The 18,549-nt window shown below is 42.3% G+C and overlaps 1 protein-coding gene across 1 annotated transcript in view; it reads left to right on the forward strand.

The window, feature by feature from the left end:
- The first annotated feature begins 1,611 nt into the window (after positions 1–1,611).
- The window catches only part of doc2b (double C2-like domains, beta), a 108,370-nt gene continuing 91,432 nt past the window's right edge, over positions 1,612–18,549 (forward strand). Inside the window, exon 1 of the mRNA XM_023430887.2 lies at positions 1,612–2,307. Within this exon, the coding sequence (XP_023286655.1) occupies positions 1,989–2,307 (319 nt within the window). The 5' untranslated portion in view covers positions 1,612–1,988. The remainder of the gene's footprint in view (positions 2,308–18,549) is intronic.

The following is an 18,549-nucleotide window of genomic DNA, read 5'->3' on the forward strand; positions in this document are numbered from 1 at the left end:
ACTTTGTCACCTCTGATGACAGGCAGGAAATCCTCAGCGTGTGTCCTGTGGGGACGCCACGGGACTTAATTGAGGCCACCTGTTACGAAAGGCACCAGAAGAGAGGCGTTTTCTGGAGGTAAAATCACTTCCACAGCAGCGATGTCAAGTGTCCTTTGCTGGTTCATAACACATAAGGGATGTCTTTTGTGTTCCTGTTTTGCTTTAGAATAAATAGAAGAAGACACAGGCAGGTAGCACAGGTAGTGAACAGGAAACAGCTGAAAAGAGCACCACCACCTGCAAAAGCTCAAACTTCATCAAAGTTATTCATCTGGTGTCAAATTATCTTATGAAACTAATATAACCATCTGTTAGGGGCACAGCCTCTGAATTTCAATCTTCAGAAAGCTGTAACCTGTTGCTAACAACTGACACAAGAGGGAGCTGCGTCATCTGTTCACTGCAGACATGTTTGTTCAGTTTGTGAATGAGTGAATGGGATTCTCAGTAAATCTGCAGGTACAGCCTCTCCTGAGAGAGTTATGCAATGTAAGTTGCATTTAAAGTGTCTGAGCACTTTGCTAGTGTGCCTGGTGGAGAAAAAATGACTTTGATATATTATGAATATAAAGAAATTATATTCCTAGTTTTGGATTCTAAGCTGCAGATGCATCTTTTGCAGGAGGGGGTAAGTGTTTGTATTGTTGTTTGACTCTGGAGCATCTTTATCCAGAAATCCCCTAAAGCGATGTCATTAAACTAATTGTTTTCTTCTCTGTATGTGTGAAGTCCTGTGGGATAGCTTGTGGATCTAGTACCACTGATGTACAATGAGAGGACAGGTGTAATCTTACACAAAGGTCTTGCCTTAGTGAAGCCGGATGGTGAAATGTGGAAATATTATGTTTATTAAACAAGTGTGAAAGTGTACAGCGTCACAGATTTCCACTGCAATCCATTAAAGTGAAACAGACGGAAAGCAATTAAGTAACGTGCGATAACATCAGGAAGGGCAAATAGGTCTGTGCATTTAAACAGACAAGTGTCATTGAGTGAAAGAATTAATGAAAATATGTGTGTTGAAAAATCAGGGTGTGATGGCAGAGAAGTGGCAGGAAGCAGGTGTGGTATTAGCCATTTTGGGGCCTTGGGGGAGATTTTGGCCGGGGCGGTCCCCTCTGCACCTTTTTGTCCTTGTAATTTTTAATTTTATTTGAATATTTACAGTTGAAACGTGTTCAGGTGAAAGAGTGTAAAAGACTCATTTTAAGTACAAAAAAACAAAAAACATCCTGTACATAATTCTCAAACACAAAACATCAGTTCATGGTTCACTGTCCAGGTTATCATTCCAGAGGTGTACACACACACACACACACGCACACACACACACATTTGCACGTGCATGAGTCCGGCACCGCACTGGATCTTCCCTCCCACTGACAGATGGATGGGGTTAATATCATAATTAAGCACCTCAGCCGACGGTTCCTGTTTACCACTCGGTTGCTAGGCAGTGACATCAGCTGATCCCTCCCCCCCATCCTCTCTAATCCCTTCCCTCTCCCTCACACTCCCTTACACACACACACTCACACACACACCACTCTCTCTGCTCTCTCTCTCAGATAGGCAGCACAGACGTGGGCAGAGTGTGGGGGTATAGGAAGAGGAGAGAGCAGGAGGGTAGGTAGTAGTGTGTGTGAGGCTGTCAGACAGCATGGTCTGGGTCTGAGGACAGCACAGGAAGACGCAGCAGCAGCAGCAGCAGCAGCAGCAGCACCAGCAGCAGCCTCCAGATCTCCATGTAGACCAGTGTGGTGACATCCACAGATCACCTGGACCACAGCACCCACCCAGGACAACACCCACCTCTTCCAGGGAAGCAAGAGGAGGAGGAGGAAGAGGAGTACGAGGGGGGTGGGTCTGTTTATCTTCTTTTTTTTTTTTAATTTCTTTTCTCAGTTTTTTGGTTTTGGGAGTAGGCTCCGGGCTGGACCGCATGCATGACACAACGCAAAGGCGAGAAACCCACCATCAGCATCCAGGAGCACATGGCCATTGATGTGTGCCCTGGCCCCATCCAGCCCATCAAGCAGATCTCTGACTACTTCCCCCGTTACCCACGGGGCCTCCCCCCTGCTGCGCCCCACGCCGGGTCCCTGCGCTCTGCCCTCTCCACCTCCTCGGCCGCCGCCACTCCCGAAAGTGACCGCCCCAATGAGGACAACCCAGACCGGGCTTGTGCCGGAGCCTCCGCCTCCTTACAGGCCGGCAGGAGGGACGAGGAGCCTGATGTGGAGGGATACGACTCAGATGACTCAAGTGAGTGATGATTTCCCCTTTTTGGTATCTCCGTCCTACTGTTTACCATGGTGTTTTCCAACATGTCTACATGTGTGTGTCTATCCCTTTTAGTTCTTCCTCTCCCTCTCCCTTTCTCTTATTACTGCATCTCCATTTTTGCCACCGGTTGCCAGGCATCCCTCCAGCCGTGTGGCTTTGTGGCTTTATCTGTCACCTTTTCTTCTCTCAGCTTCCCCGTCCATCTTTTTCTATTTCCGATTGCCCGGTGTGTGTGTGTGTGTGTGTGTGTGTCTCTCTCTGCATGTGTGTGTGTCTGTGAGTCTGTCTGTGTGTGTGCATGCATGTTGTGTGTCCCCCATGTGTGTGTCTCTGTGCTGCAACTCTTTGCCTCTCAGTCGTCAGACAGCCAACTGTTGCTGCTGCAAAGGATACAGCTCCCCCTCCTTCCCTCCCTCCCTCCCTCCTCCTCTTCTCTCCTTCTCCAACTGAAAGGATGATATGTGTGTTTTTACTGAAGCAAACGGTTGCAATGTGTCTGCCAACGAGTGTATGTGTGCATTTTTCATATCCCCAGTGTGTACAGGGACGCTCAGTCTGTACTGTCGGTCGGTCTAACCAGGTTGAATCACTCAGCGCTTGTTGATGAAGCTTCACATTAGTCGCAGTTTTGCGCTCAGCGGAGTCTGTCTGCATCTGTAAGCTCGTCCACATACTGTACTGGCTTGTGGCAAGACGGGCAAGTTCCAACTGTGTGAGCATTAGTGTTTGTCCTGTCGGTCTGTTGTGTTTTCCAAAGCATAAAGATGTGTGTGTGTGTCCATATCTGTCTTCATCACAGAGGGGAGGCTCCTTTGAGAAAGCCTTTGCTGAATGTCATTCCGTAAATCTAACACATTCGAGTGGCTGAATAATAATGGGAATTAATGGCACACAGAAGGGCTATTAGAGCAATAACATATCACAGAGATGGATCAAGACCTCTATATACTGTGAAACCATTTTCACTGCCAGCAAATATCTTCACAGACAGATGATGCGTTTGCACCAGTGTTGAGAAATCGAATAAATGTAGTGCCAGAATGAAAGCTGCTGCTACCTGCATCATCTTTTTTTTTTTTTTTTTTTTTTTAACAAACCTCAGGATCTATCGGACATATTAGTGAAACAGTGAATTAGTCTCTGTTTTAGCATTCGGTTCCCACTGAACTTGGCCCGGCTGCAGCTCGCTCTGAGCGACGTGTTGCTCTCACTGTACACGAAAACAGTGCAAACACCGCACAGAGTGTTTGTATCAGACTCCCGTTCTAGATGTTCGTCGCGTGTGCTTGCCGCACAAGAGACTTGTGATTGCAGGTTAATGTGTGACAGCAGGGCAGCTTCTCTAAGACTTAATCCATGCAGAGTGGCATGCGGAGAGGGGGGGGTAGGTTTAGGCCATCTCTAATCCAGAACTGGACAGGCAGGAGGGGGGATGGTAGAGTGCAGGGGAGCTAGGTCGGGCCTGGCAGATGTTGCTCTCTGACCTCTGCCAGGCAACCAGGATTTCAGTCCCTGGGGGAAAAAAAGAGATGGAGAGATGCGTTCTCCTAATTTGTCAGAGCAGTCCCTCGATTTGTGGTACACTTGACTTTTGCACAGGGATGTGACTTTCTGAGGGTGTTAGCGCTTTTGTTTACCGCACTTGGGAACTGTTGCCAACTGCAAGGAGGTACTTCTTGCCCTTGTTTTTGAAGCTTTTCAAAAAGTCATCCAGTTCTGTCCTGGCGTTTGTTATGTAGTAAATGTTACTGTTAACCCCAGAGAAAATACATATTTCATACACTCTCATTTACAATAAGCTACAGGTACATGCATCTGTGAGCCAGGTAATAAATCCATCTTGGTTGCAGATCCAAGAGGAGTGTAGACATAAAGTATCAGCTTACAGCCTCTACATGACCATAAGTACTGAAACCACAGGAAGTGCTTTCTACTTGTTGTCCCCACGTGCAGCCAAGCATAAGAGAGATAACTTCAGCAAAGACCGGAGCCGCTGTCGATCAGGAGACAGACCATTAGTCAGAGGTTTGGCGGTTTGATCCCAGCTCCTCCTGTCCAAATGTCGGGCTTCTCCTGCTCGCAGGCTGCTCCTGATGGGCAGGCCAGTACCTTGCATGCAGATGGGTGACTGACAGCGTGTGAGAATGGGTGAATGAGAGAGCGCTTTGTCCACTTATAGGTAGAAAAGTGCTACATAAGTGGAGTCCATTTACCATCGTCTGCCGTTTTCAAAGGGACGAGGTGCAGAAGCAAGGCAGGGTTGGAACTTCTCTTTCAAGATTTTTCCGTTTTTTCACTTTTTCGTGTATACATCCAAATGCAACACTATGAATGGCTGTGAGGAGCCTCTGCCTAAAACTGTCCACCCCTACCTGATGTGTACACTTCATCATACAGAGACTACAAAGGCTTCCAACCCCACTTTAGAGTGGAGCCGTTCAGCAACGGGTATGAACTCCTTGCCTTTAGACATCATTTGAAGACACGTCATATGTCTTAGATCAAAGCACACTGAGGTCTCAGAGGTTACATATGCAACTAGGAAAGACAGATGTGGACCTTTAAAACATCTGGATAGAACGTGTCTTTGGTTCTATTCCATCTAATGCCTTTTGGTTTCATTTACACTTGGCTTTTCTTGGTAACAGTAGCAATCCAATATGCATTCAACAGCGAAGTCTAAATGTGGCTGGATACATGCAACAGGTGATGGGATGTTGTGGCGTGCATACAGTTTCTGTAACTTTATCAAACTGCTGTTGGTGCGCAGCTACTAACTTACTTGTTGCCAAGGTGTCAGTTGAGGATCAGTCACAGTGCAGGTTTATGTAAGTGTCAAACCACAGCTTCTCTCCATCCTCCCTGCTAATAAGGCAATTAGACACAAACATCTGCCACAGCATCATCTTAATGATTTTACAATCACTTGAAGAGTCATCAGTGATGAAGGATAATTACGATTCCGACTCCAAGGAAAAGAAAAGTGTTGTCAATGTAATTAGAATTAATTGGAAATAAAAGATATTGGATGTTTGAGTCAACTGGTGTTGGCTGGAGGCACTAGAATGAATAAATGAAAAAATAAATAACAAGTGGCCATTTGGGTCTGATGCAACATCCCAAATAATCCCAAGCTACTGCTGCTGCCATGGGAGGACAAACCTAAGGTGTATAAACAATATACTCCTGCAGCACATGTGACTTTAAAGGAAGTCTACTGCTATCAGTTACTGTACATTAGCGTCAACAAAGCACACCACAGGTGATATACTTCGCATTCCTGCCTCAGGTTTTCGTGTATTTTCCTTGTTCCTGTGGTGACAGAAAACATCACCTCATCCTGGGACAGTCACAGGTGCACAGGTGCAATGCAGCTTTATAAGTCAAATATCATCAGTGATCATCAGGTCTTTTCCAGAATGCCTCATTTTGCACCAAAGCTTCACAGTCATCCAGTAAGGAATTCTTTGTACAAACAGACTCAATGGACCAAAACGCACCGAGACAGATTATCTTTTTGTGTTTGTGTACGTGTTTTTGATTAGGGAGAAAAACTCTGACGTGAGAACTCTGAGAAATCAACTTAATTCTTTATTATTTGAAAAGATTTTGACGCCACAACCTTGTACAGCAAAGAACATTGCTTGAAGAATAAAAAAAAAAAAAAAAAAAAAAAGTATTGATAAATAAGTAGTGGAGTATGCAACAAGCATTAGAGGCTGATGCTGTGCAGTACCGTGAAAGGATTTCTCCTTTTATATTGCTCCCATAATATGGAGCGTTGAAAGATCTGCTGAAGGACAGCTGAAACCAAGGCTGTTTGAGAAAAAGCTCAGTATATAAGCCAGGAACACGTCCTATCAGTTATGAGCAGAGAAACAGCTCTCTCTGGACGGCAACGGGCTCATAAGAATAACAATTATGAATGGTGGAATTTCTAACCACTTTCTCCTGCCTTATCAGCTCAGCATGTGTATGGGTTGATAAAGTTTCAACACACTTGTTGTGAGGTTGATCTGATAATTCTTGGCCTCATACGTATGAGTCACACACTGAGGTAAAGTAATTTCTCTTTGCTGGCAGTGCAACAAGCGGCGCTGTGATTTGTTAGAGTTTCGAAAACCTGCACAGGTTAACTTTGACTCTGTTGCTGTGTGAAATAAGAGGAGGGAACTCTCTGCTTCCTGTTGTTTGTGATTTAAAAGAGCCAGCGCTGCCCCAAATTGGCTGCTCATGGTCCTGCGGGACTTGATCCAGTATCTGCATGCGTCCTCTGGAGGGGGGGTGGAGCGGCGTGGCAGTGTACTCCCTCATGAACCAAATCACACAGGGACATCTCAATCCTCGCTAAGAACCTGCTGGTTAATCTGCATAACAGCAGCATTATCTGATTCATCCTGACTAAAACTTGAGCTTAATTGAAACGGAAAAGTGCATCACCCACCAAGTGTCCCTGCTCCCCTGCGAGAGGGGGTAATCAGACCCAATTGGACATCCGGATCTCTGCCACATCAATTAGTGGTTGTTTACGGTGGGTGTAGAGGGCCACATCCCTGCCGGGGACCAGGAGAAATAGCCGGTGTGACCCACATGACAGAGCAGGCTGTTGTGTTTTTTGAGAGATAAGCCTCAGAGCGGTATCTGTTGACAGGGCAGTGCCGGATGGGTTGGTGGGAGGTGGTGGTGGTGGTGGTGGTGGTAATGTATGCACACACAGGTCTACTGCTGTCTCCTCAGTACAAGACTTGAGCTACAGTGTTTGCTTGTAGATGTCAACTGGTGAGGTGCAGTCAGAGCAGGAGGGAGCTGAGCAAAACGATGTGTCAGAAAAAGGAAGTAAAATCTATATTTAGTTGAGGTTTGTGAAATGCGACAGAATTTTCTCAGTTGTTTCCTGACATCTTTGAGATTGTGACTCACGCAAGATAGAAAAAAGGATGTAGACACAGTTGTACACACTGTTGAAAGTGTGGATGGTGTTAGGTTTAACGCCAGTTAGCAGCAACATCAGATAGTCAGCAATTTGACAGACGTGGTCCGAAAGGAAAAGCAGCAGAAATAAAACACTATCATTTAGTATGTCTGGAAAATCATGACAAAATGTTCGTGTCACAAACTGAAATGAATCCACAGGGATATACAGTGTTACAGACATGTTGAAGCTCGACTGGCCTGCAACACAATATATTTTCATGTCTGTTGCAATGTTTGTAATGGCCATTATATTATATTATATGTAGGCATATTTACACAGTTTTTATTTAGCTCCAGCTCTCTTCAGTACTTGCACACAGCCTTTAAAGGTACTTGGCAGGTAGGTACAGTCCTTCTATAGATTTAGGCTGTCTCGGTGTCTTCATGTAATCCCGGACCGACTCTGTGATGTTGAGATCAGACCTCTGTGAGGGCCAGACCATCTGTTGCAGGACTCCTTGTTCCTCTTGTTGCTGAAGATAGGTCTTTATGACTCTGGCTGTGTGTTTGCAAATTAACCCCATGCATACAGCCTAAAGGGCCTAAAACATTTGTACAGCACTGTGCCCATGTACCTTTCAAAAACCTTAGAGGTCAGTGCTTTCTGCATATAGGATTTTAATGTGAAGTTTAGTGAAGCCTTTTAGTTAATTAAATGAATTATAGAATTGATTCTAAAACAAACAATCTTTGTAATGAGGATAAAACTGGAGTAATTCTCATTCTAAGCTCGCATAATTTTCTCAGTGGCCCGGTGAGAACACCTATCCACAAAAACATGATAATGTCAGAAAATGAAATGGCAGCACAGTTGTCGCCTGCGGGAGAAGAATAATTCAATATTTCCCTATGTACCATCCCAATTTACACTCAGAATATGAGGATTGTTGCTGTATCTTTTGTCTTTTTGGATTAATATAAATTCAAGACTTGCATGACTAAATCAGAGACACCAAAATCATTCATGACAATACTCCATGCTGACATCCTCAGCGGACTGTGGAGAGATAAAAGGCATTTTCCGAACAGCATACCGACGATGCTTCAGGTGAATAACAATTCTCCCAAAGCAGCTGCTATTAGCAAACAGTTTAGCAGTAATGTGTGAATGATTTTGGTATCTGACCAATGGGATAACCTCCTAAAAAATGTGTATTCCTGTAAGGGCAGAGGAGAATGAAGTGTATTGTGGAGCCATCTGTTGCCGAACCCGGACCAAAACCCATTTCAGACCTTTGCAAAACAGAGGGCTGCATCAATCCACTTGAAAACATCCCATGAGCCTCATAATGCTCAGTTCAATGTAAAGAGTGACTTCAGCGCTGCCGTGCCCAGCACAGTAGAATCCTATTAAGAGTCTATCTGCAAGCTGTCATGCAGTAGTAATGACTCACTGTAGTGTCCCATGTTTTCCTGTGACTAACCCAGCACTAACAAAGCGTACTAGATTGTCAGCCAGTTCACATTATGGGTTATTATTGCTGGTGCTGTCTCTCAACGGGAGCCATCGAGTGTTTTAAGTTAGCAGCAGTTCTGCTTCATCAGATGCAAACTCTGCCTCTGCCTTCCCTTCATCCCACTAAGCACATTATGTAATGATAATGCCAGCTATTACACAGATCCATTTGGCGTCTGCGGATGTCATCAGTGGGAGAAATTCTGTTTGGCTTTAGTATGTCACACTTTGCATGCACACATTGAGGGAGTGTGTTTAAATATCGCAAATGATACATGTGTTTCTAAAAGCTTCAGTGTTTAGTTTTGTTTGTTTTTTTTTAATGAAAAATCCAACTGCTTTTAACCAGCTTAAATCTAAAAGTGCTTCACACCCCCCTGCTGAGAAGACATAGACTCACTCCATTTGCCTAAATTAAATCCCAGTGTCTGATCACTTCTCTGCCCACACCAAGTGATGAATCAAAACTTAACTAACTTACCCACAGCTGCATAGAGTGGGCACTCTGTCTACAGAGAGCTCAGATCACCACTATTAGATTTTTAGAATCTTGTCTCTCTAAATGTGCTGTGTGCAGTTTAATGAGGCCATGTTAAAGGATATCTGGATATGAAAGTTCAAAGCTTTCAAATTGTTACTTGTGACTGCCATTTGCAATTACGAGCAAAGATGTCCAGTATAAATGATCAGAGGCGCAATATTATGAGAGGCTAGCCAGACAAATGTTTGAGGTCCCCAAGGGGAAAAGAGACCTCCGGCAACTATAAATCCCCTTAAACTTCACATAAAGACACTATACAGTGCTCTGCTCTTGCCCCAAAACCAACCTAATTGGGGCCCCTATGCTGTAGATATAGTGTCTGCCAACAGTCTGCATGTGGGGAGTCTTCAAAGGGCATCGATGGGCTTCTTTGCCTGAGTTTAGGATCTCCACAATGATGTCAATTTTTACATGTAATTTCATTAAGAACCATTTAAAATTATTTAAATTTATGTTTTCTGAATGGATGTTCAATGAGTTTTGTTTTTGGCTTACTGCTCCGATGTTGGCAGCTGCTGGAGCCACAAAATTGCAAAATTCAGTCATAAGGGAGGATGCCTGGTTGGAGCTATGGTGGTTTAATAATTTCTAATACCTGACTTGCATACTGTATAGCTGAGCTGGAGTCGGTTTCATTTATGGTATTGGCTGGGAATCATTTAATCAAGTGGACACAAACATGCCTCTTAATCAATCATAATTTTGCTCTCTGCCTACTGGATGTGTAAACTGGCATCAGTTTGCTAAAATATTAGCCATAACTCCTTTTATAATGTGATAACCTATTCAATGTTTTTATTTAAGTATATAGCATGAACTAATGGCATGTGCCACATCCTTTACATCCTAGCTAATTTACAATAGTGGTCCCTAGATAGGCATTTAAAATATATACATTTCTTATTTTTGGAACATACATGAAAGCATGATTGGGCCGGTGCCTGGCGGCCTCCGACCTCTAGGGGGCCTCCAAACCCTCACCAAGTCATTCTGCTTTTTTTTTTTTTGTCAAATCAAATCAATTAATTGAGTTTGCGTGTTTTCAAATGCAAACCAATGAATGAACAGTTACTTTATTTGCAAATAGGAAAAGTATTACGACTGGTTTGCTGGCTGTGTACGTATCATGGTGATGACGCGTCAGGGCAGAGGTCAGGTGGTGACCGTGGAAATTTAGCGGCAAAGCCGGTCGTCCGGGCGGATAAAAAACATCCTGGAAAACAAACGTTGGAGCAGTGGAGCAGTAAAGAGAAAGGCCAGCAAGGAAAATGATAACACAGAAACTGAATTTCGGACAAAATACCATTTATCTCGACTTGTTTCAGAAGTCGAGATTAACGCTAGCATGCTAGCAGATAGATACTAGCATGCTAGCAGATAAATGCTAGCATTAGCAAACGGCATGGAGATGACGATGCTAAAGTCGAGGAGGAGGAGAAAGACTGTAACGCGGCAGTCGCCACTAACGTTACTTCAGCCCCAGCCCTGCGATAGTCACCTGTTTAACTGCACCACCCTCACCTTCACCTGAGTAGGTTACTTTTCAACTATTTTCCCCACATGAGGAGAATTGAAAATGAACTGAGAACGAGGACGAGGCAACAACGCTTGAACTCTTTATCAGTGCTGGCAACAGAGGAGGACGTAGTCTGGACTTCAATGATGTAGTGGAGGATCAGAAAGAAGAGGTAGGCTCTCTCTCATATTGTTAATCACACATAATAGACTGTCCTAAGCTAAGGTATATATTCTTGTCTCCAGGGTTTTGTGTTTTGTACAATGAGAAGTAGTTGACATTGGTTCTTTTTGGAAAGCACAGGAGTATTTTATTGTTGTCACTATTCCAGGATGTGTGATTATATAGGAAATCCTGTGTAATACAGGTTATATATATTATTATTTGTTATAGGTTTACCTATGCAAAGCAGTATGAATGTTTGTGATTTATGGAGAAATCTGAGTCATAGAACCTGATGGAAGTGGGGCAGTATGTTCTTGTCTATGCTGTTCAGCTACACACTGAAGGTTGATAGGTTCATGTTGTCGCTGCTGGCCAAGGGAAGTACTGTTGCAATTATGTGGTGTAAATCCTGTATGAGAGAATGTATCTACAGGTGTTGATATTGTCCGTCAAGTTGTGACCATTGGCTGTAACCTGTCAGCATAAATCCTGTATAAGCTACAGGTGTTTCCAACAGATAGTGGCCTCCGCTGACAACCTATAATTTAAAGCCTGGATTGCATGTGTGTGGAGAGTGGACCTCCAAGATTGTGTGCCTAAGAGCCTCTGCATTCTTAATCAAGGTTTACATATGTGGACCTTAACCCAGAGACATTTTTTTAATGAAAAGCAACAATAAATGAAGCATTTTGTATGAATGAGCTAGCACTAATGACCCTACGAGATGGTCATTTGTTCCAGCTGCAGCAGTTTCCCTGTGTATTGTGCTAAGGGGCCTCATTTAAATACTGTATTTGTCAATAATTGGTAGCCTGATTTTAAAATCAATTCTCCAGTTGGTCCAACATTTCTCACCCAGTGTTATCTAAAATTGTGTAGTCTTTCATATAGTACTACACATGTACCTGTAATGTATAAAAAGTAAACTTGCTGTGATTTTCTCAATGGACTGATTGTTGGGCTCAGCTATGCACAAAAGAGTCCAGCACTTGTATTTCTTACTTGACCCAAGCGGCTTCCTTTCTTTCCTGTTGAGTTTATCCGCAGAGAACATGCTGAATTCATGTTCCTTAACAGTTTCTGCGTCCCACCTCTGCTGGATCGATAATAGGTCACTGCCTTGCTTCTTTGGACTCTTGGAAGTCACATCTTAGTATGTCAGTCTTTCAGGTACTCCTTCCACAGGAGAGACAACTCAATGAGTTGTACAAGACAGCTCTGCTGTAGGCAGGCCACAGACTGCACTGTCTGGCCCCAGAGTGGAGTGTTGGGCTGAAAATGCTTGCTGAGCTCACCTGGACTAATACCAGCCAGGCAGGAGGATTTCTTGTGTAGGTGTATTGTGTGTTTCCTTTATTGTCTGCTAAAGTAGATTTAATTTCCTTGGGGTTGGGGCTGTCTGTCTTGCCAGATGGTCTCCAGACAACTGCAGGCTTAAAGATTATGTATGTAATCTCTAATCATACTGTAGTAACGTCACATAGAAATTGCATTTTCATGGTTATTTAATATATTTTAAATTTGAACAGGATGAGGGGGCAGAGCAGGTCGGTCAGAGGACAGAAATTATCATCTAAGTCAAAGAGGAAATGCAATGGAGTCATCAAAATTCATTCACTGACTGACTTTATGATGTTCTTGCTCTGCAACTAAAGCAAGAACATTACAGCAACTAGGTAGATAAGCTTTGTGGAATTTACAGAATATATATTTAGATACATTTTTGTTTTCTTAGATCTATAACTGATGGCCATAATTTTATCCTATGGCATGTTTAAAGCCACTGTCTGTGGAATTTTGTGATCATAGCATCTTTAATTTTTTTCTGATGGGATGACTTTCTATTTCTAGAAAAGGTTGATAAAGCAACTCAACATCAGTGCAGTCATAACTGTTTCCATCCACCTGCATTTAAAATTTTTGCAAAAATTGAACACTTTTGTCGTTTTTGTGGAAACACCATGAATTTTTGAGAAAGTTTTTACACTTTCCTTTGTAAAAACAAAATGTGACCAAGTGTGGACACAGACTTGTTAAATTAAATAACTTCTATGAAACTTGCGATGCCACTTGACGGACAAAAAAAGCAGCAGACAGAGACTGTTACCTTTCTAAAATTAACCCATTTATACCGGATGCCCCTTCCGGCTGCTGCGTAGCGCAGCATTGTTGATTCCTCATCATTTTCATACGCAGCAGCCGGTGGGAGGGGCAATGTTGCGGTATGAATGGGTTAATACATACGTCATCACGTCATCTCGTTGCGTCTTATTCTGCAGTGGTTTAATGGCGTACAACTGGAGAGTTAGTGCCACCAGCTGTTCATCTTGATGCACTCAACTCCTGAAATTCACATCTTAGTGGATGGAAATGTTTATTGATTAGCATTAATTAGCATTTTCTATTGACTGCTTCTGGAAATTTGCTTATAATTAGTGCTAAATTTGGATGGAAACCTGGCTTATGTGAAGCCCTTTAGACTATGCTATACAGTATCTTGTGAACTACATTGATGTTTTGGCCAGGAGGTGGCTCAGAGGAAAGCTTATGAAATATACAAAATGCAAATTAGTCATCCTCAGGGGAGCATGAATGAGCTAATTAATTTTGTGTCTATCAGATACTTCATATATTTTTTTTGTGCAAGTGCAAATTTTGGCCTTTTGGTGGTGCTAGAGTAAAGATCAGGGGCGGTCACTAGTAAGATTTGAAAACATCCTCGAGGCAGTATTAATTTTCACAGCAAATCCGGTGGCCAATATCTGTCAAGACACCTTGGTCTGGACTGACTCTTATTCTCTGCCTCAGGAGGTGAACAATGACACAGTATTTTCCAGGAAGTAAAAGGAATAGGACTCTGAATGAAACTGAGAAAAGTATTAGTGACTATTATGACATGAATGATTTGGTAAGGTTAAATTAGCCCATAAAAGTCACAAGCAGCTGTTCTGAATTCAGTAAGGCAATATTCCTGCTTCATTTGAAAGATTAGGTGAAACTAATACCACTGAATTATAAATCAGGCACTGCAAGACATTTAATTGTCATGTTGGGCATTAAAAGCACATTTCATATGCATGCTGTGCTACCAATAAAATTCATCAAAATATCATCACCACAGAGAAGCTTACATAAAGATCCATGACTCAAACCCACAAAGTGCAACAGAGCTTGAGTCATCTTTTCGGGAGACCGCGGGTCTGTAAAAACTCAGAGGGCCAAAAAAATGACATTTTCCCATGAAAGTCCACTTGTATCAATAAATGCTGGGGCGTTCTTGATGGTGTTACTTTAAACCTCCACTTTGGGTGAAGAGGGAAATGAAGAGGAGTTGTAACTGTAACCATACCTCACATCAAAGGAAAAGGCTTTTTTTTTTTTCTATTTAAATACTCTAATTTCATTCGTTCAAGAACTTTCATAAAGATACAAACTAAATTTCCTACTCATGATTAGGAAGTCCAATATCTTAATTTTCAATAAGATATATTTATTATCTTTGTAGTTTCACCTAAAAAAGTAGGTATATACTGTAATTATTCAGTTCATACCAACATATTTTTAGATCTACTTCATTAGCATTTACAGCAGCTTTTAGCTCAAGCTTTGTCTACCCGTGGTGTCAAAAAAGAGCATAAATGCGCTGTGTTAAGGCCCTATGCAACCCTCGACTGAATTGCTTTTCCTCACATGCATGCTGGGAAGTCACTTGAGACAAGTTTCAGTGCACTCTGTCCTTTGGTCACCAGCTATAAAGTCACACAGTGATGAGTGGTCAGAAGAAGCACTGCGATGAGTGGCTGATAAGACAGGAAAAGCGCTATATAAAAGCAGTCCATTTAATATTTACCATCTACATATTCTTACTGGTAAAAATCCATTCAAATTCCACTAAATGCAATCTGCTTTCAGGATGAAGTATTTGACTATAGGACTCTAATAGATGTGACTGGTGTTTTATATTCACATAATCACCATCTTATATCCTGTATAATCTTCTTGACATTATGGCTTGAACTTTTCAGAGTGAGGATGGGTGGATGGAAGTTCATGAAAAGCAGCTCTGTACTGCCAGCCACTGCTCCCTTTGATTCTCAAAGACACTTGGAGGTGTCAGTGGCAGCGTCGCTTCCTTTATACACCCTAAGGTTTAATGTGATAATGAAGCATATTATTTAAATAGCTTGTACTACTTTCCACTGGATTAGCAGGAGCTGTCAACTTGAGTGTGTATCATAAAAAACACATCAATAACACCTTAAAATGTAAATCCTCAGTCTTGAATGCAAATCCTATCTTTGTAGTTGATCTACTGTGACACTGAGTGAATGTTTGATGGAACATATATGTATTAGTAGTGTTTGGGGTGGGGGTGCTCCGTGAAAACATCACACTCTACACACCCACGTTCATCTGCCAATAATAGCACTATTATTGACGGTAACAACCTCTCAGCTTGATAAAGGCCCACAATTATGCTATAATATTATGAAAGCCGTCATTCTTCCCTGTATCTGATCACAGCACATTATGTAACTTATCTGTAGGAAAACATTTTTGAAGGCTTCAGTCATTTCAAGCTACTTCCAGGCATTTAAATGTAAAAGGCCTCTCTTCCTCAGATGAAGCCAGGTGTTGTTGCACGGAGCTTTTTCCCCCTGTTTGTGTGGATAACCACTGTGATACAGATCAGATGGTTACAGTGTAACTTATTGTTCTCCGTCCAAGTGAGTTGGAACGTCCAAGCGCCATCGGCACAGGACGGGGCCATGTTTGACAGGAATGCAGCAAAAGAACAAAGTGGGCTGCATCAGGCTCTCCGGGTTCTCAGAGGACCATCCACCATGACCTCCAGTGTCTGTGCAGTATAACAATGTCTCAATTCCATGATTGGAAATGTAATCCAGGCAGCAACTGAGCTTCCTCCAAAATATATTTGGCAAAGCAAATTAGTCCAGATAAAACATCCAGTGTTTTGTTCCTATGTTATCTTGAAACCTGTTTTACGGAACTTGTGTTTCCATCTTCTGGCCGTGAGAGTAATTACACAAACACGGTTGGATACAGATACATTTCCACAGTTCCTGGATAATAATCCATTATTCAGGTGCATGCAATAGTTATGTAGCCTACTCCAAATATTTTACAAATGCCAACCTGTCCAAGAGCAACAAGGTGACACCTGTAACCAATGGCAATCCATGTTTGTCCTCACTGTCAGTCATTTTCTTTTTCAGAGTTTTGATCAGACTGCATCAGGAACTTTTCTACAATGCTTCCTAGGTTTTTCCACCAGAGACTCTGCCATACTCCTATTCCATTACTGTAGCCCACTCTGTCTATGTTGTTAGATACATAAAACGCATTGCTACCGGTGTGCAGCACGGGAAAGTTGCCACAGGCACTAGCTTTGTCTTATGTTTCGTTATTCCTCTGCCTCCTTTAGTAATAATGATACATGTAATGAAAGTACTTTATTTGTTGTAATGGAGATGAGGCTCATTGTAGTGGAAGCCCTCCTCTGCTTCCCTGCAGCTTTAGAGCAGCCAGGAAACCAGGAAAACTGCTGTTGCAGTCCATCCAAAAATTTTACTGGAGTACCACACTTGGGTAGATCTGCTTTCCACCACTCCTTAGAAGTAAACTTAAACCTACAAAGTGGAAAAAGCCTGCAGGTCTTTGCTTATCTCCACTGGATTAGCATTTGTTCTCATCCCACCAGCTACAAATCTGTATCTTACTGAGGGGAGCAGCAGAACAAGAATCCCACATAGTGCTCCAAACAATAATTTATAAGGCAGTTTTATTGCACCATTTCCAAGAACTGATTTTCAAAGGTTTGACTTCCTGCAGTTTCTTATCTTTTTGTGTTTTCTGACTCATGATGTCTCTTAGTTTGTTCTGAGTTGTTTTAGTCTTAAACCTGCAGTGTACACCATAGCATAAACACAAGTAAGGACAAAGTATTTCATCCAGTCATGAGTGAGTAGTTCTACCTCATGGCAGTTATTGATCAAAAGAGCTAAGAAAACCCTCAGTGTACAGTAGTGGCTAGTTTTCTTTTTCCAGAAAGAGTGGGTTGACTGCTCTCAGACTTCTGCTTGGCTAAAAGTGAAATAACTTCAAGCCAAAGAAATATCACTTCTCACTTAGTTTTTAAATATCAGAGTCTTAGTCGCCTACCAGAGGACCAGCGGAGTATTTACAGGAAGGAGAGCCAAAGTGGAAATGCTGCCTCCCATTCTGTAGGCGGGGAAACTGACAGAAAGATAAAAATACGTACAGTATATGTACATGAAGTGTGTCAAACAGGATGGAAAACTCTTGGCCACATTATTTACTTCATGAATCTAGAGCTGCAACCTGATTACTATACCAATAGTGCTGCACAAACTCCCATTTTCTCTTATGTAAACCTTTATTTAACAGAGTAGGATTAGAGAATTGTGTAATATGACATATGTTTTGAAATGAAACTGTCAAAGGATTTCTTTTATTTGCTGTCAGTGTCTCTCTAAAGCTCTGCCATTAGTGAATGAAATCTACACACACAGCACAGGGTAGGTTACTGCAAAACAACCACATGAACAGAAATCAATATTTGTGTCAGTCACAATGCCTATCCGGGGTATTGTCCACTTCCTGAAGTCACATTAAAATGAAGAAAACCCACAGACTTTAGATACAAACCTTCAAGCTTTCAGCAGATATTTAATTGCATAACTGAGTATAGAAATGAAGATCTTTCATCTCCTAATGCACCCACCCAGCTCTCTCAATGTCAGACGCTCATTACAATGTGGGAGAAGATGAAGACCACTTGGTGCCATTGGTCATAACATGCAGTAGACTCCAGGACTGAGGTACACCACATAACTGGTTGATATATAGCATGTGTGTGCAAACCATACCAACCATCTGATTTTTGCCTTCAAAGTAAATCTGACTTTGGCTTGATGCGCTCTGACGCATGGGAAGTAGCTGATTGCAAGAACACGAAGTGTGATAAATGCTGCTTGGGTGTTTGAATCATCTGTGAGTTCTCGCTCAGGGTAAAGTACTGATCCAACCCTGCATCGAGCAAGTGTGTCTTTGTTTGCCAACAGATACATACTGACAGTCCCTCAGGCATATTCATGCTACTGTATGTCTATAATGGTGCTGTAGTTCTTCCTTTATGTTGGCCAGTACATTGTACTGTTCTAACCCCATGACCTAGCAGCAGATGGCCAGCTGACGGCTACCATGCACAAGCATTCTACATGTTAGGAAATAATTCACCGTGCTACAGAGTGGTATTCATTCATTGAGATACTCGACTGTCTGATTGTACCCAGTAGGTCAGCGGTAGGCTTGGTGTCCCAGGTCGGCAAGTGTCCAGATTCTCATAATATGTCCATTAAAGAGACGCTAAATTGGCACATGAAATTAAAGCACCAATGTGAAAAACTTTCATGGAAATAATCCTCAAAATTTAAAGACAAAATATTTTCTTTATAACCACTTAAAATGAGATCTATTTCTTATATGATGCCCCTATCAGTAGGACATCATCATTTGTTTGTGCCT

The sequence above is a fragment of the Seriola lalandi genome, unplaced genomic scaffold (genome assembly GCF_002814215.2).
Source record: "Seriola lalandi dorsalis isolate HSWRI2012SDOR001 ecotype SW California unplaced genomic scaffold, Sedor1 jcf7180002054914, whole genome shotgun sequence".
NCBI lineage: Eukaryota > Metazoa > Chordata > Actinopteri > Carangiformes > Carangidae > Seriola > Seriola lalandi.